We start from the raw sequence: 24683 nt of genomic DNA on the forward strand, positions 1-24683 counted from the left end.
GAGATGTGCAGCCTCATGTCCTGTGAGCAGCAGCTACATGGGGAGGTGGGTATTTGGGTAACAAAACCGAGCAAACAGAATCCTTTACTTAGCATCAGTCTCAGAGGCCGACAAGGTTTTGAGTGTGCATTTAACACACTGGAGGAGACCACAGGAGGAAGGCAGGCTGCTGCTTGTTGTTGTGTGGCTGTAGGGGAATAGTCTGTCCGTGGTGCTTTGCTCCTTGGTGACTGTCTCTAGTTATCCTGGTAGAATTATAGGGTACAGAACTGCCCGAACATCAGAGTGGCTGGTCCTGTGTTCCAGAAAGGACTGGATTGTTTGTTTGGAAGTCGTAGCAGCTCCCGAGGGAGGAGGAGGCCTCACCGTGGAGCTGCCGGTGTGATTTCCATCACCGCCGCCTCAAATCAGCGTTTGCCTCGCTGGCTTTGGGTAAATTTTGGTGAAATCCCAGGTGGAGAATGGTAGAGGGAGCAAGTTCCGAGGAGGAGCGGCGGGCAGCAGCCCATGGATGAAGGGGCAGGTGGGAACCGGGTGAAGAGAGGTGGGGGGGGGGAGGTTGTGGGCCGGGATGCCGCGGGGCGGGAAGCCCGGGAGGGACACAGCGCATCCCTCCGCATCCCTCCGCCGCCGGGACGGTTGCCAAGGCAACGGCTGCGTGGCAACGGGGCTGGCAGCGGGGGCCGCCCGCCGCCGCCGAGCCGCCGCCGCGGCGCGCAGAGCGGGCGCGCTGCCCTCCTCCTCCTAGTCTTCCTTCTCCCTCCTCCTCCTTCTCCTCCTCCTCCTCCTCTTCCTCCTCCTCCTCGCTAGATGCTGCGGCGGCCGCCCGGGAGCAGCCCCGCTCCGCTCACGGTCGCCGACCGCGGGCAGCAGCGGAGCGGCGCGGAGATGGTACCGCTGGTGCGGAGCGCCGGGGGCTCCCACCAGTGGCCGGCGATCGTGGTCCTCGGCCTGTGTTGTCTCCTACCTCCCGGGCGACTCGCTGCTCCCGGTGGGGACTTCTCCGGGGCGACCGTGGACAATCTGGTGGTCAGGAAGGGGGACACGGCGGTGCTTAGGTAGGAAGCAATATGGGTCGCGATGGGGTAGGAGGGATATAGCGGGTGTCGGGGAGCACGGAGCGGAGCCGCTCGACCGGCACCGCCGCCGCAGCATCCCCCGGGAGCGGTCGGGTCTCCCGCGGGATGCTGCGGCGGCTGCCTGTATCCCCGGGGTGATGGTTGCTGGCGTTAGGTGGTCCCGGTACTCGCTGGAAGCGGTTTTAACTCTCCCACTTCGGCTAGAGGTCTGTTGGTAGAAGTTGGCAACCGCATGGCTGGGGGGGGTTTGGCTCCCGCAGCACTTCCTGGCTCCGCAGGCAAGGGAGTTGCGCCTCGGCAGAGCCCCCGCGTTGCTACAGCTTATTTCTGTGCTTTTTCCCATTTCCCAATGGAAAAGTTGCCTTGACCCAGTGCTTCCAGCAGCCACAGCCCCCTGGCTGGAGCGAAACCTGTTCACCAGTGGTCACACGCACTTAATCTACTCGAATCCTCTGATTTCTGCCCATTAATCCTCTGGCTTGATTTAATTGTTCCCTACCCCCTCCCCAAACTTTGTATCCATTTATACTTTTAAATCCTACACTCATTATCGTACTTTTCCCATTATTTTGCTCTACTTGAATTAAACCCTGTTTTCTGCTCTCGGGAACGTGGTTGCAGGGGGGCTGAGCCTCTGCCTGTGTCCAACTTCGTATTCAATTGCCGACAGTTCGAAGCCATGAAGTATCTGGCTGCATTATGTTTTCTTGGGGTGTCACTCGCTCAGGCCTCCAGGTTCCAGCCTATTTTAGGCAGATGCCTTTTACTGATCCCATGTTCTGCCATAGAATACTGTAGGAGGCATTTTCAGTGGGATTTGAGGATGGGTTTATAGCAAGGCAGCCTGCTTTTGGTGTAGTAGCTGCTGAAAATACAGTAGATGTCTATGTAGGGCAGCTGACAAGTATCTTCCACGTATCCCTCATCCATGCTCTGTGTTTGGAGGGGTCCTGAAGCCCTCGTGTTCTCTGCCTGCAGGACTGGGGATCCAAAGGAAATAATCTTAACAAGAAAGTGTCTTATTTGTACTGTGTCAGACATAGAGGTGGCAGAGAGGGTAACACAATGGGTTCCCTCGGCCAGTACTAAATGTTATTAGGATGTGAACAAATGTATGTTTGGAACTACCTTAGTAAAACCTGTGGACTTGCCTTTGGGTGGGTTTCAGCTGCAACGCAGTCGGTTCCTGGCCTGAGTCTCTGTCTGAAACTCGGTGCCTGTGCAGCTGGATAGATTACATAAATGAAACTGGAGCCGTAGGACGAAAGCATCACTTTTGTCTCAGGAGGGAGGGAGAGGATCTGTTTTGCAGAGAGATGCTGCTGAAGGAAGCATTAACATCGCTACCAAAGCAATTAGGTGCTGAGATAACGGTGCCTTAAGTCTGTCTTGTCATTCTTCTTGCCCTATGATTAACTTCTTCCAGTTCATACGCCTGTTATAGGCTTTCTTTCAGACCAGTTTATTTTGCTTTCAGCTGGTGGTGCCCTTTGAAAGGGGAAGTGCAGGATCCGTGTAAGAGACAACACTTTGAGCAGAGCCTGCAGAACACGGGTAGGGCTGTTTATCTCGAGTCTTGCTGCACGTCGGCACTGCTCCTCCTCAGTTTTTCCTCACTGGGTATTTGCAACACTAATATATTTAAATATACATTAAATCAATTGCTGTTAGCGTCCTAAGTCTGGGGACCAGGCTGTTTATTTGAATACGAATCCCAGCAAGCTGGATAATGCAGTTGGGGTGTTAGAAAAGGTGTTTTCCTTTCCAGCTCTGTCGCTGTCTGAAGGCAGCTCCTTTTGGTCGTCGCACCTCACAGCACCCAGGGTTGGCCATGCCCAGGCTCCTGGGGCAGGGTGGCCAGTGGGTCCCTTCCCTGGCACATGTTGATTCACCTCTCAGCACCAGGCTGCTCCGATTCTGGCTGTTCTCCAGCAGCGAGGGCTTCAGAAGTTGCCTCCTCACTGCTCCTAAAGCATCATCCACATTCCTTGCTTGAATAATTGATGCTGGAGCGTGGAAGTACTTCCCATGGCTTTGAGTCAGCACTTTTGCAGCTGCGAAGAGGTTGGGGAGATGTTCGGGGTGTGTGTTTTGGTGGAGGTGTCCCCTATGGGGAGTGTGATGCTGGGCACTGGCTCAACAGACACCCCGCACCCACTCCTGCGTATCTGAGTTGCATATGGACCTATGTCTGGGGGTCCACAAGGAGCGTGGATAAGGGAGTTGTTGAACTGGGGATAAGCTTTGACTTGTGAGTCTCATTTTGAGCTAAAACAGCAGGGATGAAGGCGCGTGGGCTATTTCAGTGAATGAGGTGTTGAGCTGAGTGAGCCAAGTCCCAGTTCCCACATTAAGTTTTCATTGTCTTTGCTAAAGGTGAGAAATAAAGTCCCCGTTGACTGCTGAGGCTTTCCAGTAAAAGCCTCCAAGTGTTAACACGAAGTAAAACAAGTGGCACAGCTCCCTCATTTTCAAACAGTTAATTCATATGAATGTTTAATGCATCAGTTCAGCATCAAACGTAGGCAGTGATTCTCTAGTGCTGCTGAAGCCTGGCTGTGAGCAGCGCTCCCAGTCCTGTGACCATCACCTCAACACCAGGCAACCCTTCACCCATCACCCCTTCCTGCACACCCTGGGGCAGGTGAAACCCCCACCCTTGCCTTGGTGAGTGCTCCTGGGTCTCCCACGACCTCCCCAACTGACACAGGGCACAGCACCCCACTGAACAGTTGGCCAATAACGTCCTTTTGCTCCTGTCTTGGTACAGAACACATCTTAGCAATTGTTTTTCAAGGAGCATCTCTCATTAGCCAAGGTTCTCTCTCTGATGAGGAGTTATTTCTGCAGCTTCCATAATTAAAGCTCCAGTGCCTTTTGTTTGTTTTCAGGCAGTGATTGATCCGTGCAGCCCCAACACTGCTTGTGTCACAGGTTCATCAAGTTATAAGGAATTATATCAGTAACACGGTGGTTTTGTATGGCAATATAATTTTGGGGAGCCACTTGCTTCAGAAGTGGAGTTCTGTCCTGCAGCTCCTCCATATTCTTCCCATGTATTCTTCCCAGACAAGCAGTTAAGATTTAATGAGAACACACGAGGAAGGAGAGAGCAAGTTGTAAAAATGTTATTTTATTGAAAGAATAAATGTCTGCATTGCAAACTGCTCGACATACAGGAGCAGTCTCTATCTCACAACTGGGTTTGTCTGCTTGATTTCTCTGTGGCTTCCTGTGCTGATGCTTATCTAGGTTACAGTGATTTGTGTGTGTCTCCCTCAGAGAGGCCAGATTTATGTTCCTTACCGGTCCCTACACACCTCATCTGCATTTTGTGAGCAAACTCCCCTGGGTATCTCAATGTACAGATCTGGAGGTGATGGAAATGGCTCTCTCTACCAAGCAAAGGTTTTTATCCTGCATTTTGTTTTTCTTAAAGCTCATGAATGATGAAAGCTGGTTTTACCTTGGTAATACTTTAAAATCATGTAATGACAGTAAGTGAAGTTTAGAAGCTGAGTTTAAAGAGCAGAAGGTCTTTTTACCGTTATGGGATTACAGAGAAATTAATGAAATCCTAAAATCTGTATAACATAGAAATATTTAGAATCACAGAAATATATAGAATCATAGAAATATATGCTCTGCAACATGTAAAATACTGTGTAGCCTTCACTGCAAAGAGTTAAATCTCATGCTGGGAGCCATTGGATGGAGGTTCCCAAAGGCTGTGGCGGAGAGCTGAAGCGGAGGAAGCTATAAAGCAGGTAACCACATCTGTGATCACAGAGCAGACATTGGTTCTTGTCACATCCAGCTGGGAACACCAGGGATCAGCTCCAGGCCAGCCTTGTTAGCAGGTAGCTCAGACCTCATCGCTGTGCCTTTGACAATGGTGGTCTCTTGGCCATCCTGTGTGAGTCTGGTCTGAGGTTTAGAGCAGCCAACAGGCATCTGCAAAGGGGATTGTAGAGGAAGGTGGTTCCTGGCTTTGGTCATAGGTCAGGAGGTCTGGGGTTTTTTGGTTTGTTTTCTGCAGCTGAAATCCTTCACATGTAGCCTGGCTGCTTCTCTTCCCACCTCAGGAGTTTCAGGTCTGTGTTGTGCTCAGTAGTGCTCTTCCCTGCTTCGGAGTCATCAGGTCTCTGCTGAAGCCTTTCAGGTCCCAGGGGGGATGTAGGTGCCTAATTCATGTTATAATGCTGGGGGGTGGGGGTGGGGGTGGGAATTGACTTTTGATGACTGGGACTTGCCGCTTTTGCCTTCTTGTCCGAGGCAAGCTGTCCCTTATAGCCAACAGCCTTTACCAAAGGAGCAACACTGATTGTGGAAAGCTTTAATACATCTGCCAAATGTTCTTCATCTGTTGTCATTGTTATCACTGAGAATGGGGCATTTGGAATGGAAGCTTTGCAGTACCAGTAGCAGGTGACTATCAAGTATATACAGCATATTTGTATTTTAAGATGCTATATATATTCTAGTATTACAGTCTCTCTGATGCACTTCCAGGTGCCAGTACTGGATGCAGTTGTGTGCGCCCCTGTGTAAATGCAGGTATCCCTGGAGCGCTGGGTGGTGAAATAAATACAAGAGTACTCTCCTTTATGGCTTTAAAAGGTGCATTTCTGACTCCCATCCTCTCTTGGTAGTCCTGTGCAGTTCAACATCATAAATTATTTGGCTGGGTGAAGCTTTGCTCCCGTCTCTCTGGAATGTGACTGTGGTACATGTAGACATGCGGGCACACCCCCTGGTGAAATGAAGTTGTTGTTTGGGTAAGGCTTTCACGTTCCAAATCCCCACCAATTATGAAACAAGCACACTGTGGCTCCTGCCCCGTGTCTGTGCAGTAATAATACATAAATTCAGAGTAAATTAAAATAATTTATCATTTTAAACGATCATGAAGGTTTCAGACATTGCACAGAGGAACCAAGAGCATAAGGAATGAAAACCAGAATTTCTTCCAAAGGGCTGTTCTATTGAGGAAAAGCCAGAGTTAAATGACTTTCTTCTTATCATCTACATTCAGGTACCTAAAAGGGGATGACAAGAAAGTAGAGAGGGGCTTTGGACAAGGGCCTGCAGGACCAGGCCAAGGGGAATGGCTTTAACCTGCCAGAGGGGAGACTGAGATGAGCTCTTAGGCAGAAGCTCTTCCCTGTGAGGGTGCTGAGGCGCTAGCACAGGGTGCCCAGAGAAGCTGTGGCTGCCCCATCCCTGGCAGTGTTCAAGGCCAGGTTGGACACAGGGGCTTGGAGCAAGCTGCTCCAGTGGAAGGGGTCCCTGCCCGTGGCAGGGGTTGGAGCTGGAGGAGCTTTAAGGTCCCTTCCAACACAAACCAGTCTGGGATTCTGTGACCTTGCGTAAGCATTGACTGTAGCCAATATCCCAGGGAAACAAGTCTTGGGGCTCAGCCTGACTCATTCCAGAGGCTGACCCTGGCTTCCCTGGCACAGAAGTGACTTATTGCTGGGCCTGGAAACCAAAGCATGTGCTGCAGCAGGCCTGGGGACTCAATCTGGAGGCATTTCAGCTTGAGACTTGTGGAGGTGGATGGGTGCATCCTGCTGATGAAAGCAGGCAGGTCCCAGACAGGGACCAGCATGTCCTAGCATGGTCAGGCAGGCTTATGGGCCCTTGCTTGCTATTGCCCACGTTCCCTCTCGCTGGAACAGATTCAGCCTGTGCCAGCTGCTGGTCTTGCACACACAATGTGTTATTTTAATACCATGGGCCACCCCTTTAAGGGGTTCTCTCTTGCTTCCCTCCAAAATGCGACTGTTGCTCCTTGTGATGAGGGAAGGAGAAGAAGGAAGCAGGTGATGATACACAGTATCCTGCCTGCTGCTCTGGCCTCTGAGCCAGCCTCTGCCCCACTTCTGGTACATACACCCATGGCTGGGTGAGGAGCAGCGTGGCCTGAGACTAAACATGGTGTGAATGGCAGCGGTGTGAAGGCAGGAGCAGGGTAATGGGGCTGGCCACGGCTCTGGGGAGTCTCTGGAGATAGCAGTGGTGGCCGTGGGCTCACCTGTGGCGAGGTCACACTGCACGAATCGATGGGGTAACTGATCATGTCCATGCACAGGCTGCTGGTACCGGCACTTTGCCTTGTTCATCAGCCAGTCAGAATGATCTGCAGAGGTATGGGTGAAGTGCAAACTGTTGTCTCCCGATGGGAATCTGTTCCTAAGCAGAAGTGTTTAAGTACCCCTCTGATAAGGCACTGTCTGTTGGCAGGGGAAGGGGGTTCTGTGTCCTCTTCAGCTCTGTCTCTGTAAGCACAGACAATCAGTACAAGTTCCACATACTTGTGGGAACAGGAAGCTCCCACTTGGAAGCAGAGGATGGGGCTTTTCAAATCTCACATTTCCCTCCAGCTCAGCCCAGTCATCGGTTCCAGCTTCACGCTAACCCAGTGATGTGCTTACCTCAGTTTGTAACTGTCAGGGGGTACTTTCTCTGCCTTCTGCTTGTAGTTGTGCCTCCCATGCTGTCAGCGTGGTGCAACCATCCCAAGCCCGCACCATCAAGCCAACTCAGGAGCAAAGACCATGCAGTGCAGCCACCAAGGTGACACTTTGCAGGTGCTGGATGGCTCTTGATGAGCTGCCTGGTCCAGATGTGCCATCACACCCATGTTGCCGCACTGTCTGGTTCAGGTGTCACATTGCACCCAGGCTGCCAAGTCCAGATGTGCCACTGTACCCTGCATTGCTGGGCTGCCAATTCCAGATGTCCCATTGCACCCTGCATTGCTGGGCTGCCTGGTCCAATGTGCCACTGCCCATTCCTCTTTATCCTAGTCTATCAGAAACTATCAAGCTATTTTCTTTTTACCCTTTTCCAGCTGCCTGTCAACTTGGCATTAAACCCATCCCTTCCTCTGACTGCATGCATGGTTTCTCTCAGTGTTACAGCTGCCAGGAATCCTGGAACAGGCTGGATTCATTAGTGCACCTGCACTGGGCATGTAAAATAGGCCCAGTGACATTTCAGCCCTCGCAGTGGTGTTTCTTGCTCCTCCTGTAGTACTTTGGTACGTGCCATAGTTGATGCCTGCAGGAGTTCTGTGTAGCTGGAGCTCTGGTTCACGGAGCTGTATCACAGTGCTGGTAGTGATTCGGTGGTGACTTCCACATGGCAGAGCTCACCAGTGAGTTCAACTCAAGTTTTGATTTTTAGACCTGCAAAAACTGTCAAAAATATAATATACTTTAGTATAAAGTGAAGTAGAACATGCTCTGGTTTATAACAGAAAAGCAGTCTATTTGAAGAGATTTTCCCTTGGCAACGGCAGACAATCTGGTGGTCAGGCAGCCAAACAAACAGCTATCATTAGTCATGCATAATTAAAACAGAGAGTATCCAACTGTTAGCACTAACAGTTTTGTCTTGGAAAAAGTCTCATTAGCATACAATGCTTCTAGCAGGAATCGCCAGTGGTTTCTCTCATGCAAATATCAACGTAAATGAAGGTAACTCTACATATTTATGTGTCTGTGGTGTGGTTCTGCTGTACTTGGGTAACTGCCCGGGAGCAGGGTAACTGCCCGGTTTGGTGTAGCGCCTGTGATGTGCCTGTGGAATTTACATCGTGCAGTCCTGTCACAAGCAGGCAGGAACATACTCCCTGTACAAAGCCTGGGCGTGCATAATGTACTCTTGCAGTCGCATGCCATGTATTTCACTGGCTTCACGTTGAAAAAGGTTTTTCAGCTGAAGATAATTCAGCATCATAAACCAGCACCAGCGACTGAAGTGCTCCTGCCCTGACCACCTGGGTGTCGCTGGGTGTGAAAGCTCCTGTTCAGTTTATTCTGTGGATGAAGATGATGATGCAGACCTTTGCCCTTTATTTCCTTGAACAGGTCTGACTGGTGGGTGTGTGGTGTTGCACAGCATGACTGTTCAGCTTGTTTTGGGTGCTGCTGGGCAGGGAGGAGATGGGTGTCTTTAGAGCATGGTGCTGATAAGGAGCGGCAGAGATGTAGGTGGCAGGGTCCTGCCATCAGTAGGTAGCTGAGAGGCTGGCAGGCAGGTTAGTGATAGGGAGCGGGTGGCAAGCAGGACCAGGTAAGAGTCATAAATAACCAGTTAAAGAAGAAAACAAGGCTTTGAAACCACTCCCACTTGTTACTGACTGGAGAGAAAGGAGCTTCTGTAACCCACAGCTCCAGAGGTGCTCTGTGGCTTCACTACCAGCTACAGATGTACTGTGCTTAATTAAGCAAAAGTGGCACTGAGGAGAGTTCGCTCTAAGGAACCATGATGGAAGGAGGGAAGAGGAGGTTTCAAATGAAGTTCTGGTTGATGTAGTGTTGTTAAGGTCTATGTGATTCTGCTCAAAGACATAGTAGTTGCATCCAGTCTTTCCCCAGCAGCAAACAGGTCCAGCACCTCTGGGGGTGGGTTGGGCACTTGCAGAGAAACCAGGCCATATCCACCAGCCAGATGAGACCTAATGGGACCACGGCAGTAGGGAGCTGGTGTGGCACTGCCTTTGTTTTGTTATGTTTGTGATATGTGGTGAAAAAGGTTAGGCAGTCTCTCCGTCCGTCCATCCATCCATCCACCTAATAGCTACAGACTTAAAGGGAAATCCTCACTTTTTCTTCAGTACAGTACTAGAATCTCTGGTTAAAATAATAGCTAAGCACACATGTATTTTTTTATAGGATTAGTGCTTTTTAATATTGAAACTGTTAATTTTATGTTGAATCATAGAATCTCAGACTGGTTTGTTTTGGGAAGGACCTTAAAGCTCCTCCAGCTCCAACCCCTGCCACGGGCAGGGACCCCTTCCACTGGAGCAGCTTGCTCCAAGCCCCTGTGTCCAACCTGGCCTTGAACACTGCCAGGGATGGGGCAGCCACAGCTTCTCTGGGCACCCTGGGCCAGCGCCTCAGCACCCTCACAGGGAAGAGCTTCTGCCTAAGAGCTCATCTCAGTCTCCCCTCGGGCAGGTTAAAGCCATTCCCCTTGCCCTGTCCCTACAGGCCCTTGTCCCAAGCCCCTCTCCAGGTTTCCTGCAGCCCCTTTAGGCACTGGAGCTGCTCTCAGGTCTCCCCTTCAGGAGCCTTCTCTTCTCCAGGCTGCCCCAGCCCAGCTCTCTCAGCCTGGCTCCAGAGCAGAGCTGCTCCAGCCCTCGCAGCATCTCCATGGCCTCCTCTGGCCTCGCTCCAACAGCTCCACGTCCCTCTTGTGCTGCTGCCCCAGAGCTGGATCAGGGCTGCAGGGGGGGTCTCCCCAGAGCACAGCAGAGGAGCAGGATCCCCTCCTTGAGCTGCTGCTCACGCTGTGCCTTCACCACCAGTGTTGTGCAGGGGTGCCCATGAGCCATGATGCTGCCCTGGACACTTGCTTCCTCTTGTCATTTTGGCACCTGTGTCCTGACCTAATGCTGGGCTCTAAACTTCCATCAGACATCACCATGAATGCTGTGTATGGCACAAAGGGGCCTGGCGTGGGGCGTTCAGTGGGTGCCTCTGCTCTGCTTATCCTGTTTATGGTCTCTTGTGCATCTGTAATGCTCCTTGTAGCTGTGGATTATCAGCTGTATGCAACCGTGTGTTCACATGTAGGGTGTGCTGGGAGCAGGGAATGAGGAGCTGGTTGGGATGCAGCTTCCTTGGGCTGGCTGCCACACACTGACACACTGATATCCTGCTTCACCAGGAAGGAACTTAATAGGGGAGGGTGTAACTGCACCCGTTGTGTCTGCCCCTTCTGTGCAGCCATGGTGCTACCCACCAGGAATGTTCAGCTTGACCCAGGAGCTGCAGGCACAGCCTCAGCTGTCAGTAAATTGTGGTGTCACTTGATTTTAAAATAGGGCTGTAAATGCCTGATGGAGAAATGAAAATGGGACATACTGCGGCCAGTGCTGTTGGTAAGTGCTACACTGCAGGCTCAGAATGAACACATTTATGCTTGTGACACGGATTGAAAATAAACTGTCTTATTACTGATATAATCAGATCAGATTCTCTGTGTCATGTGCTACAGAAAAGCCTGGTGGTCAGAAGGGGGGCTGAGTGCTTGGTGGTGGTGGTGAGAGCTGGAGAGGGTGTCTGGGCTGAGAGCAGTGCCGTGCCTGGTAATGAATGGAGATGGTCATCACAGCTGTGTACTGAGATTTGGAGCCATGATACCTACCTCAGCCCCTTCCCAGCAGAGAACTGGGATGGTTAAGGGGTGGTTAATGCCTCTGCAGTTGGTTCCTCTGCTTTTCTAGCCCTCGGCCTGCCAACACTGAGGCTGCTCTGAGGGACCAATGTGTCCATGATGCACCTCCTGGGTCTGCAACATTGCCCAGCTCAGTGTTCTGGCTCAGTGTCCTTTACATCAGTAGTACCTCACTTGCAAATGTGCTCACAGGTTCTCTGTTGAGGCTTCAGAAAGGTATAGGTGAAGCAGACTGTGAAGTGCAAATTAATGGATTGTGCTCAGACAGATTGTTGTTTGTGTCCAAATTGGACAAATAGTGGTCAAGAACTTCTTCCTGCCAGTGTGGCAGAGGCAGAGAATAACCCCATGCCATGACCCATGAGAGCGTGAAGAAGAGCAGATGTTTGGGTGCCCCAGAGGTGGTGTGAAAGGATGGTAATTGTCTTACAGACTCTGCCAGGAAAACCAGAACTGGAGATGGCAGAAGTCAGAGACTGTGCTGAGCTGCTGGGCTGTCCATGGTGAGCGGATGGGAGCCTGCAGCGAGGGCTCTGATCCACCCAGGCTACAGAGTGCACACAGAAGGAAGCATTGGCTTCTGTCAATGTGATGCTCATCCAACGGTGGCTACAAGAGCTGGCGCAGCCTTTGGGTACCCTGTGCTTGGTGGCAGGAGTGGTGCTTTGATTCTGAGAGGGCAATGTGGAGTATAACCAAAGATAAACAGGAAGTTACACAGCTCCACGAGAGTTTGTTGGATTTTTGTGTTTGTTTTAATTCTAGAAGTTGTGTTGATTCACAGAATCCCAGCCTGGTTTGGGCTGGAAGGGACCTTAAAGCTCATCCAGCTCCAACCCCTGCCACAGGCAGGGACACCTTCCACTGGAGCAGCTTGCTCCAAGCCCGTGTCCAACCTAGCCTTGAACAGTGCCAGGGATAGAGCATCCTTGTGTCTGTCCCTCGGGTCATGCTTGTGTTAAGCATTTCCTAATAATTTTTTGGTTTCTTGCATAGAAGTGAAGGTAAATGAAGAGTAGCTTAAACCACAACAAGGACTTAGACTGATAAGATGCTTTTAGCTTAATTATAACAGAAATTGGGAAAAGCTCTTAAAAGAGGTTCGTAGAGTCAACAGAATAGGTTGAACAGTGTCAACACATTGTGAAATGAATTACCAGTGAGGTTGTCTCAGACTTTGTATACTCAAAGTCCTCAGGAGATTGAATGTAAGTCTCAATGGAATCCCCAAGTAATTTGGAATCCTGAGCTGAGGAAGAACGAGTTTCCAAAGGTGCTGAGCAGAATGGATGCCTTGGCAAAAATAAGTAGGTAAATAAAAGCTCTGTCTTGTGTGTTTGTCTGCTGTGTCACAGAACCTGAAAGGCAGAGGTCTCTTCTGCAAGATAAATGAGCCCAGCTTTATTGAAAGCATCATTTCAAATCGGTTTAAAAGCAATTATTTCAGTTCTTGTGCTCGCACCCATCACAATATAGCAGGTTTTAATGAGGGATTTTGATCAGATGGACTAAATTAGTTGAAAAATGAGCACAACTGCACATGAAGGTCTGCAAAAGGACTTACATTATTAAATTGACTTATTTTAGGATCTGTGCTTATGAAGTATTGAGTTAGCTTAGTTATGTGCTTTAATAGATGTGATGAAAAGCCTCCTACCTATGGGAGGTAGAGATGCAGTGGGTTTGCAGGTATTGTGTTGCTTACAGAATAATACATAACCATACAATAATTCAAATAGTTTTGTATAATATTCATGCTAAATAGTTTTGTTTAGAAGTTTATTATGGTGGCATAATACTTAAAAAATTATAGGTGACTTGATTAAAAGTAGGTCTGCATTTATCTTGATACGTCAATTATGTTGAATTTATCATAGGAATTAAATCAGGAAATTGGTAAAACCATGTACTTTAAATTGTGTTCTAGAGGGAGAAGCGTTCAAGTGTTTCAGTGTGTAGCTGCTGCTTCAGGTTGTCTCAATAAGAGTTACATTGCATTGCAGCACTGAGGTCTCACCTCTGTGATTGGACTCACCAGGCCACTTCTACCTTCTAATAACCCTCCCACTTCAGCAGTGTAATTCTCTTCTAGTTCTTGTTCAAGGCAGTTATTAAGTAAATCTAACATTAAATATTGAAAATGTCATTGAAATGCTAATACACACCTTGAAAGAAGACTGATGAGCCTAAAGTTTTTTTATTAAGAGTCTCTCTTACTGCAGTTTTTGGTTTATGCTGTGAAGAACTCTCTCATATCACAGTGCTTGTTTTATGCTGTGTAAATAGATTTTTAGGTGCTTTGGGCAGTGATTGTGACCTTCCCAATCTTGTAAGTGTGTTATAACACATGAAAGCCACCTTGTATGCCTCTGCTATAGAAATTATGAGTTACTTTAATTCTTTATTTGTAAGGTGTTTTAGGGTGCAAATTTACACCAATGACTTGAGCAACAGAGCATCCGCTGTCCAAATGATCCTGAAAACCCCTTCAGAAGTGCTGGTGTGTTAGATTGCACCGTGCCCCATTAATCCTGGAATCCTTTAGGGCTGTTTCTAGAGAAAGAGCGGCCATGAAGTAAACTGTTGAGTTGACAATTCAACTGGAAATTGGATTGGCATCCTGTTCCAGCTACATGGGACTACCACCTTCCAGGACTTTGGAAACACATGATGCTTAGTAGGAAAATCTTACCTTTTAGTAGGACACTTGCTTGGCATTTTCCCAGTCTTTTGTAGAGAGGAGATGTCCGTTCTTATTTGTGAACCTCTTGGTTGAAGATGCACTGGGATGGGGACATGGACAGAGTGGCTGGAGCGGCTCTGGGTGGGAGCCATTGGCACCACCAGGTCCAGCTGCTGCAGGGACCCCAGGGTCAATTCTCCTGGGCAGTGGGAGATTGGGTTGGGTCAAATGTTGTTGTTTCTGGGTAGATGATCAAACATACTTGGTTAAATATTACACATCCTCTGCATAAAGCAATTCTGTGAGTTCTTATAGAACCATATACTGGTTTGGGTTGGAAGGGACCTTAAAGCCCATCCAGCTCCAACCCCTGCCACAGGCAGGGACACCTTCCACTGGAGCAGCTTGCTCCAAGCCCCTGTGTCCAACCTGGCCTTGAACACTGCCAGGGATGGGGCAGCCACAGCTTCTCTGGGCACCCTGTGGCAGTGCCTCACCACAGGGAAGAAAATTGAATCATAGAAAAGTGATCCGAAAGACTGTTAGTGGAGAGCTTCATTGGCTCTCTGCACTCTTCATGTGTGCGGCAATTTTGTGTATATACGTAGCTTTTTTAAAGAAAGATGTGAAATTCGTGTTAGTTCAGGGGAGGGATGAAAACAGCTCCATGCTTGCGGCAGTGGTCCCGCTGCTCCTTGCCCGCAGTCAGGACTGCATTGCAACTTCTGCTTTTGACAGAGCTTTGATTCTCTCCCTGGCAGGTAAAGGGAAGGGCACATACAGCTGTAAAGAGTATTTGTCATTAAATGATGAATGCATCAGGCGTATGAAGTACGCTGGAAAGAGTAAGCCCTCAGTGCTGTGGGAGATAACAGACTTATAATGGCCAGCTAGCCCATACTGACAGCGGCAGGGCACTGGGTTAGTCCTTCCCGCTCCCCTGCAGGTCCATCACCACCGCGCCTTCAACAGCCCAGACCTATAGCTCTGACAGGTGAATGGGTCCTGGGGCTTCCCTCCTGGACTCAGGGCACCATCCCAGCTCACCCACCAAATCCCATTGGGAAAGCCACATGGGCAGGGGTCAGGCTTGTGGAAAGCAACAATCTGTGACATGTTTTGAGTTAATGAACTTTGATTTTCTGTCTGCAACTGGTGAACAATCACATAGTGGGATCAGAGTCAGCTAGAGGAGGGAAGGTAATGGGAGAACGACCAGTGGTGAGGGAGCAGGTCACAATTCACAGGTAAGGAGCTTTGCTCAGATCCACAGGCGGGCGGGATGAGTAAACATGTTATGAAAGTGGCCTAATTACAAGGAGCACCTTTCCCCCTGGCTGGAACAACTGAACTAGAAAATTGTGCTAGACTTTTCGTTCTGAGGCTATTAAATAGCAGAGGAAGAGGGAACAGGATATACCTTTTGTCGCAGCTACTTTTTTTTAGTAATGAGTCTTGCATGTGGCTGGAAATTAGTTAAAAATTAATTACTTGTGTTTAACTTGTGGGGTTGTTTCTACCTGCATAAACCTTCTTTAGGTTACATTTCTGGTAGCATAAAGGTGAATGTGCTAAAGACGAAACTGCCTGCCAAGGACATTTGGATGATGGGGTTGGGGGGATCAGGCTGAGCCTCCCATGGGATCTCACGGAGAACCATGAGGGCAGCACCATCTGGCTCTGTCTCTGGTGTAACAGGACATGGGGGAGAGCACAGAGCAAAGGGAGAGGAGTTCTGCTTGTGAGCTTGTGAGTCCCTTGATGCTGTGTGCAGGGAGTACAAAGGTGTGATGGGGTGAGGGCAGAAGAGGACGCAAATCATCATCAGCTCCCCCCAGTCCCTCCATGGGTATCTGTGAAACACCAAAACCTGTTCACAGTGTAAGACCCAACTTGAGCGCAGAGCAGTGGGAAGATCCGGGAGCTTTAGCCTAGATCTGGCAGTTGAACTTCCAGGTATTTTGTTCATACAGAGCTGCACGTTCTTCAGCAGATGTTAAACTGAAGCTTCCACCCAGGCTGTGGTAGCCAAGGTACAAGCTGGAACTGGTGTGGGTGCCCTGGGGTACACTCACGGTGCTGATATCATGTTGTGTAAGTTGCAAAATTGCTTCTGTTTTTTTCCCCCATTCTATATTATTACATCCAAAAATGTGATCATCATTTTGGGCTTTTTTTAGCCTCCATCACCCATGTGAGATAAATATTTCCTGATTTTATCAATGGGCAATGGCTCCAAAGCACATCTTGGTTTTGGAGGTGCAAAGAGCACTTTCTGTGCTATTCATCTGGTTGAGTGCAGTAGTTCGGTGTAGCTATTTCAAGTTAACATGTGTTCTCTGATAAATAAGGCTTAAGTGGTAACATAAATAATTACTACCTGAAGATGCTTGGCCTTTCTAAAAGCAAGCAGAGCAGAGTGGTTTTACTACCTGCAAGTTATTTTTTCCTGGATGTGTGGCCTTCTATCCCAGCGGTAGCTCACCCTTCCCTCCCGCCCATCTACTTCAGCATCAGTGTTTACTGCACCGAAGCTATTCATGCCTGGTGAACACATAATTCTGGTTATGAAAATAGTAATAACCGTGAACATTGTGTGTATATTTGGGACCTAATTCAAATAACTCTTGAAACATCCCAGTTCCAATGGACTATGCTGATTCCTGCTTTCTTTAACGTTAGCTCAGTAAAGTGCACAGTGAAGGGGAAGATTTTCTATAGCAAGATCGATTTGAATTCAGATCTGATTCTTCTGGAATAGGCTTGAAAAGCATCAGCTTTAGTATTTTGGACACATCCAAATCCAGTTTCTTTTCACAAGATTAACCAAGTGAAGGATCAGAAGGAATATTGTTTTGAAGTGTTAATGGAATAATGCTGGTGCAGGAAAGGGGAATGTCACGTGAAGGCTGCTTCTGTGCGCTTGCGTCTGTGACTTGGGGAAGTCACGGAAGAGTCAAGTGAGTCCAGAGGCCATGACTTGAATACTGAGAGAGTGGGAGGAGATCCTCAGGGATGTCCGTGGAGTGTGAATGGTGTTTGGATGTCAAATGTATGGGTAGTTGAGCAAGCTGCTCTAGTGGAAGGTGTCCCTGCCCGTGAGCTTTGAGGTCCCTTCCAACCCAAACCATTCCATGATTTTATGATTCCATGATAGTTGACCTGCTACAATAAATCATATGGAGAATCTACTATCTCCCTAAGATTACAGCTCATGATAAAGTCTTTTTGGAATGCAGTGCTAGGAATTGTAAGTGCATAAACCAAAGCCAACCATCAAACAAAACAGAGTCACAAAGCATCAGATGTTCGGTAAATACGAGTATGTTTGAAATTCCTGTGATTCTTTTTGGGGAGGCATGAGGGAATTAGAATAAGCTCGGATTCTTAACACTTTCTGCAGGCCTTTTGAATTCTTAGCAAAAGGTAATACATTAAATAGTACAAGGTAAGATTATTTTTCATAGCAGCGAATGCTGTGCAGCATTTACTATTGATCAAAGTTTGTGTTACCTAGAATAGAGCTGCTGTGCAAATGTTTGCTGTCTTTGGAGAGGACTTGCATATTATTCATAAGTTAGAAGCAGATAAATTATAATATTCAAAACACACCTGCTGGGAAAAAGTTTGGGTACAGAAAAGCACTACAAATATATTCATAGCAGAAGAAAGGATTCCTGTTTCTATTTAAAAGTATTAGTTTGACTACATCTGTATGCAGTTTAATAATATACATCTATGCCTGGGTGATGGTGGAATCACAAATGCTCTTTCTCTTGCTTCATCTGGATGAGAATAAGTAACCTTCATCTCCAATAACAGGAGGAATTCAGCGCAGTGATTATTGCCGTTGTCAACCCTTTTGTAAGGCTGCAGCAGCTCATACATCAGCTTATGTAATCAGCTGCTAATAAAGAGCAGCACTCAATTAACAAACAAGTGCTGTTGGCACTGCTCAAGTATCATTTTGGCCATTTTTAATAGATGATGCCTTTGCAGGGCTGGTCAGAGCTATTAGAAGATAATGTCTTGGGAAAGGATGGGATTGGGAAGGCACTGGCCACTGATCATCCACTGTTGACATTGGCCAAAGGCTGACCTGAGATGCTGCAAAGTGCCAGGGGTCTGGGAGCTGGGCCTGGGATGTGGGGTGGAAAGTGAGCACCTTCAGTATGGAGATAGGCTGATAGAGTTGGGACTGTTTTGCTTGGAGAAGAGAAGCTGCATGGAGAACTTAGAGCAGCTTCCAGTATCTGAAGAGGGCTACAAGGATGCTGGAGAGGGACCTTCATCAGGGCCTGTAGGGACAAGCCAAGGGGAATGCCTTTAACCTGCCAAAGGGGAGACTGAGATGAGCTCTTAGGCAGAAGCTCTTCCCTGTGAGGGTGCTGAGGCGCTGGCCCAGGGTGCCCAGAGAAGCTGTAGCTGCCCCATCCCTGGCAGTGCTCAAGGCCAGGTTGGACACAGGGGCTTGGAGCAAGCTGCTCCAGTGGAAGGTGTCCCTGCCTGTGGCAGGGGTTGGAGCTGGAGGAGCTTTAAGCTCCCTTCAACCCAAACCAGCCTGGGATTCTGTGATTCTATGATACTGGGAGCTTTTCCTTTCTACAGCTTCATTTTTCTGCAGAAAGGGATGTTTCCTGTGTTTCTCTTCCTGTAATAATCATGTGCTTGCATAACTTTTGGTTGTTTGGTTTGGGTTGGGTTGGGGTTTGGCTTTGATTGAGTTTTTTGTTTGTTTTCTCTTTTTTTGGTCATCGTTGTGTCTTGGGGATTTTTGTTTGTTTGTGTGGTTTTCTACTGGCGTCAATGGATAACATTACAGAGGAGGAGTTACTGTCCCACAAGTATTTACCACAGTGACTCCTGCCCTGGCAGCCTGAGGTGGCGTTTCCCTGTCTAGCAAAGCCTGATGAGACCTAATTATGGGCCTGGTACTGGGGACTCAGCACTTTCCAGCATTCGTCTGTGTCTAACCTAAAGCAGATATTTCCTGTAACGGTTCCAAACACATTTTCACTAGCAAAGAAGTTCTTTAAATAGTGCTCCTGGAGTGAAGCTGCTCATTTGCATGACAGCTTGATTAAATGTAACCTGGTTCCACGCTTAATTTCTTTCTAACCTGTCCAACGGTTTCATCCCATCCCATTAATTTTGAATTAGCAGAGTGGTTTGATTAGGTTAGTTAAGTAAAAAGGTGATTTTATTCTGTCCATTTGGGTAAGTTCAAATCCACACTGGGACTTGTCTGAGGGAGTTTTACAGAACAAAGGTGTTTGCAGAAAGATCTGTTGAACCCGGTAGGGTGATGCGTAATTAAATGAAGCATCAGGTCTTCTAGTGATCAGTTTTCACCTCAGCAGAAGCTGGCTTGCAGGTTTGGCTCCATATTACAATCTATATCCCTGGGAAGGTGTTTTTTTTTGCTGTGGGAAGTGCTTTTGGAGCTGGTTGGTGGTTGCACATGCGGTTGCAGGGAGAACTGTTTTGAATGATTAATGATACCGGTACAAGTTAGTGTCTTCATAAGACTATATGACAAGCAAAAATGAAACATCCACAGCCAGAAACAAAGGCTTAGTCAGGTTAACCTTTGTTATCCCACTTGCTGCCTTCTTAATACTTCTTAATTCTTTTAAAATTTATCTATACATTTATTTGATGAGCTCTTTCCAGGGCAAGACTCGCACAGCAGTTAACAGAGTATTTCAGATCTCCTGTGAAATGAGGTTATCTACCATCTCTTCCAAAGGGACGTTTTCATAAGCATGCCTGTGAATACTTTTCCTAGGTAAAGATTATATTAGAGACCATAAACCACATTCTGATCAGTGGTTAGAGTGCTTTTGTCACTACCAGCGTCTCAGCAGAGGAACAAATAAGCATGTGTTATAAATTATCCTTTGGAATGATATATCTATAAATTATACTGCAGTGTGGCTGAGGATTCATGGGCAGTGCTAAATACTTCTGTATTTCTTTCCTTAGTTCCATACTGAAACAGTTTTGATTATTCATTGATGATATTAAATCTTTTTAAAGGCTTTTTAAGAAAGCCTTTTCGTAATATCTAGAATAATGTCAGTGCTGTGGGAGCCCACAGCCTGTTCCCAAAGGAATTCCACTAATTAGGAGCCTGAATAGCTTTTATTTTCCTGTGTCTGAGTAATATCTGAAAACAGGGAAAGAGGCTTTTGAGTCCTGTAACCTGCTCATGGGTCGAACGTGCTGAGGCTCTGGCATTGCCAGGAGCTGTAGGATGAGCAGGAAGGAAGGACCTTGCTGCCCAAGCCCAGGGCACTCCAGGGTCCATCTTCACCCACTGTGGGCAGTTCAATTTCCCACGTGCAGGCCATTTTCCCTAAAAGTATTTGTGAACATAAGTAATTCATTTACTTTGCCAGCTGATCCCTGGGAGTTTTAGTTCTACGAAACATCCACAGGATTCCTGCAGCTCTTCAAAGCAGCAATGATTGAGATTGGTTCGAGTAAACTGAGTGTTGGCTTTGGGGCTTTTCTGTGCATAGAATCACAGAATCAACCAGGTTGGAAAAGCCCTTTAAGCCCATCCAGTCCAACTGTTCCCAGCACTGCCAAGGCCACCCCTAACCCATGGCACTGAGGCCTCGTCTCCACGGTGTGTGAACCCTTGCAGGGATGGTGACTGCAGCCCTGCCCTGGGCAGCCTGTTCCAATGCCTGAGCACCGTCTGGGGCAGGAATTGTTCCTCAGCTCCATCTAAACCTGCCCTGGTGCAGCTTGAGGCCGGTTCCTCTTGTCCCATCCCTTGTTCCTTGGGAGAAGTAACTCGCATAGTAATTTTCTCTCAGAAGCAGTAAATTTAACAACAAAATATAAAGAGCAGATGTGCTATGCAATGTGATGGATATCTGTGCTAATGTGTTGTACGGAACATTTGATCAGGGTGGGTTCACCTTGCTTCACTGCTGGAGATTAATTAAATCTCTGGATTACGATCCTAATCCACTGCTTTAGATACTCTAATAAAGGCAAAAGAGCAGGAAATGCATTCAGCGGCTGAGCAGCCCCCTAAAACCTGTCTGTGAACATCTTGTGATGGGTGGGATGCTCTGTACCATTAAACTAAAACAATTTGAAAGCCAAGAAAGCCTTTGTCACTTTATGGCCTCTGAAACTGGTGGTTTAAACAAGATGAACCAATCCTAAAGCCATAAACCCGCTCTGGGGACAGTCAGGTCCTGCTGGAGTGATGTATGGCAGAGGTGAAAATTTCAGATCCCCTGAATATCATCTGGGCAAGTACATCAATATAGTTCATGGTAACATTAAACCTGAATAGGGAGAGGAGAGAAGGAGTTTGCCCAAACACAGTTTTCATTTTTATGACCTGTCATCCAGTTTTAACACCACTCTCTGTGCTCCTCTTGGAATCTTCACTTGTGAGTCGCTGTCCTCCTTTCCTTGTGTTTTTAATTGTTATTTTTCCCTGTAAGAGTCCCATTCCACCGCTTTGCTATGGGGGCAGGCATTGGCTCTCCTCAGTTACTCCCTCCTTTCCTATCTCTCTGCTCTTGAAAACAGAGCTTGCGTTCTCCATGAAGATGGCACACACACATTTTCATTTCAGATTTGTACCCTAGGTTTGCAAACAGAAATCTCCATCTCGTCGTCTGAAATGTCCCAGATACCTACCGAGGAGCTCGAGCATCAATGCTTTTTAAAAGATCAGGTGTTCTGAAAAGTGCCCCAAAAGCTTTGGACAAGGGCCTGCAGGGCCAGGCCAAGGGGAATGGCTTTAACCTGCCAGAGGGGAGACTGAGATGAGATCTTAGGCAGAAGCTCTTCCCTGTGAGGGTGCTGAGGCGCTGGCCCAGGGTGCCCAGAGAAGCTGTGGCTGCCCCATCCCTGGCAGTGTTCAAGGCCAGGTTGGACACAGGGGCTTGGAGCAAGCTGCTCCAGTGGAAGGGGTCCCTGCCCGTGGCAGGGGTTGGAGCTGGATGGGCTTTAAGCTCCCTTCCAACACAAACCATTCTATGATATCAATCTCTGTTGTTTTTAACTTCTTCCTTTCTCCAGTCAACGCCTTTTAAACAACCTTCCTGCTCATAATCCAGCAGCCTGCTTGGCTGGTTCCCCCCATGCTTCCTCTCTCCTTGCTTATTCTTCTTGCATAACACCCCTGTGAAATGAAAACTGTTTGGGCTTTTCCATCTTGATTAACGATTTTCTCCTTCTGATTTTAAGGACATTTTAAATGGCACTATTTTGCATTGTGACATTTCTTCAGACCTCTGTGAAAAATACCTTTTCGGACCATCCTGTTGATATCCTGCTTCAGTTTTCTCTGGTTCCAACTTCTTCGTTTCATCAGGAATAATGTATTTGTCTTAAACATTCAGGTTATCTGGTAGTAATAACCAGCCGTTAAAATGAATGTCTTTAATTTGGCTGCTGCCCTGGCTGTGACAGTGACAAAGCCATCTCCTTACCTGAGCTGGGGTGTGGAGCACTCCGTAGGTCTTCATTTGCTGCTCCAACTGTGAAGTTTATGGTTACAGAATGGAAAACAATGAAGACAGAGAGGAGAACATTTCACATTCGAATGAGAGGACCAGGGCAGGTGGCACTAAATATACTTCTAAAAGATAATTTATTCCCTAAATCACTTTCAGTTTTGAATGTGAATAGTAGTTCTGGATGAAAACTGCCTGCATTTAATCAGGACAGAGTGAGCGCTGAAGAAAATACTATGGGCGTGCGAGTAAATATTGATTTGTGATAGATGTGCCTAAGTGAAAGATAGAATTCAGCATTCACTAGGGCTGAATCCATCTCGTGATGGAATTTACCATTTCCAAATTCATGAATATATGTATGAATGGCTAAGGATAGACTCTGCTGTGAATACCGGTAGGTGAAGGTCATGCCATATTTTGTGGGAAAGATGATTTTCCTGATGGATATAATAAGGTTTCACATTTGATCTTTCTGTAATGATTATTGGAGCAGTTTAACATTCTACTATTGTGTAAATAAATGTAAGTAGGTAAACGTTTTTCTTTCACTTGCTAAAGCAAGTACTCTTTCTGTTACCTATCTTAAAGCAGAAGATGTAGATCATTCCAGTGATGTTCATGTCTATGAAACCAAAATATGGGACAGGCTTCTGCTGGAAAGAAACAGCAAGTTAACTGTCTTCCCATCATCGTTACTATTTTGTCATAACCTCTCTACTTTTGGAAAGAAGTGGACTGATGTGGCTTGGGAATCGTGAGGTTATTCCTGAGGCAGATGGTGTACGTTTAGCAACAACAGGGTGACCACCCGTGAGCCCGCAGATCTGGATGCTCTGAACCTTGGGGTGCTACAAGACTTGGTTGAGAAAATCACCAGTCCATAGATTGTATTCCATAGTCATATACTGTCTAAAATACCTCTGTGAAAACTCCAACAGATTTGAGTAGTTAACAAAACCTATTCAACATATTTGATGCATATTTTTTTACGTTCTTTTGTGAGGAACTATTTCAAATTGATGACACTTGTCTGAAAGGCCACGTGTAATAAGCACTGCCCATTACTGCTGTTTGATTTAGTTCTAGAAAACCTCTTGTTTCTTAAAAATACCAACCAAGCCCCAAAAGGCAAGCTGCAATTCATTGAGGCTGTGTGAGCGGTATCATCAATGTGGAGTGAATGTGGAGTGAGGATGGAAAGGGTGTTTCTGGTGGGGTTCCTTGGTCATGAGCAATGGTTCTGTTTGGTGTTTGCATGGAGACTTTGAAAACTGATAGAAAATTATTGATGATTAAGTTTAAAAGTGATACAGGGATGAGCGGAATGGGACCTAGTGAAGAGGGAACATCTCAGGACCTAATGAAGAGGGAACGTTGTGTTGGGTCCCTATCTAACACTACAGCAAACCCCACTCTAACAGGATCCAGAGCTTGGAGCAGGGACTAGGAATGCAGGTGCCTTGCTGAGACAGGTAGTGACATATGATGTACAGTTTGGGTACACATTTTCTCAAAGATACTGAAATAACAGAAAGAGGCAGAAGAGAGAAAAATACTGTATGGGGAAAGAAAAGATAATTTCCAGGGAGCAGCATAGGGAACTGGGTGTAATTAGTTCAGCAGAGTAGAAACAGGCACCTCATTGTGGTGAAGGATGTTTTCATGTTAAAAAAGCTCAGAAAATTCCATCTTGGCAAAAAACCATAATGAAAACTAATGACTAAAAGCTGAAACCGTACAATTCCAACAGAAATGCAAAGCAAGTGTTTTATAGGCAATTAACGACTGGAATGGGCTATCAAAGAAATGGAGGGCTTATCATCTACTGCGCCTGGTTGCCTCTCAGGAAGATACATTTAGGCCCTTTGTTGAGCTGGATCATGTCAGAAAGGCTGTTTTCTCTTTGATGCAGCAATGGGAGCTATTCCCTTTTACCCAGGCAAAAAGGGGTGAAGTGCTCCCTTTGCCAGCACCAATGTGTTGGGCAGAGAGAGAGATACCATTTGCTCAGCTGAGAATTTCCCAAACTGAACCCTTTTTCCAGAGCGCTCCTGGGTGTCTCCATGGAGTTAATTCAGTTCTTAAAGACCAATTAAATTAATATTTAATTTCCATGTTAAAATCTCATTTCTTTAATGACCTAAATAAAACCTGTTGCTTATAAGAGTGTGATGGAGAGAATTTTAATGTAGGTTGGAGGCATGGCAAAAAATACACAAGATGTTTCAGGAG

At 47.1% G+C, this 24683-nt stretch overlaps 1 protein-coding gene across 1 annotated transcript in view; it reads left to right on the top strand.

The window, feature by feature from the left end:
• Positions 1–879: 879 nt before the first annotated feature.
• Positions 880–24683, top strand: part of NEGR1 (neuronal growth regulator 1) — a gene marked incomplete at its 3' end in the record, with an annotated part of 269840 nt that continues 246036 nt past the window's right edge. Inside the window, exon 1 of the mRNA XM_080623582.1 lies at positions 880–1058. Within this exon, the coding sequence (XP_080479708.1) occupies positions 889–1058 (170 nt within the window). The 5' untranslated portion in view covers positions 880–888. The remainder of the gene's footprint in view (positions 1059–24683) is intronic.

The sequence above is a fragment of the Psittacula echo genome (genome assembly GCF_963264785.1).
Source record: "Psittacula echo genome assembly, chromosome: 7".
Lineage (NCBI taxonomy): Eukaryota > Metazoa > Chordata > Aves > Psittaciformes > Psittacidae > Psittacula > Psittacula echo.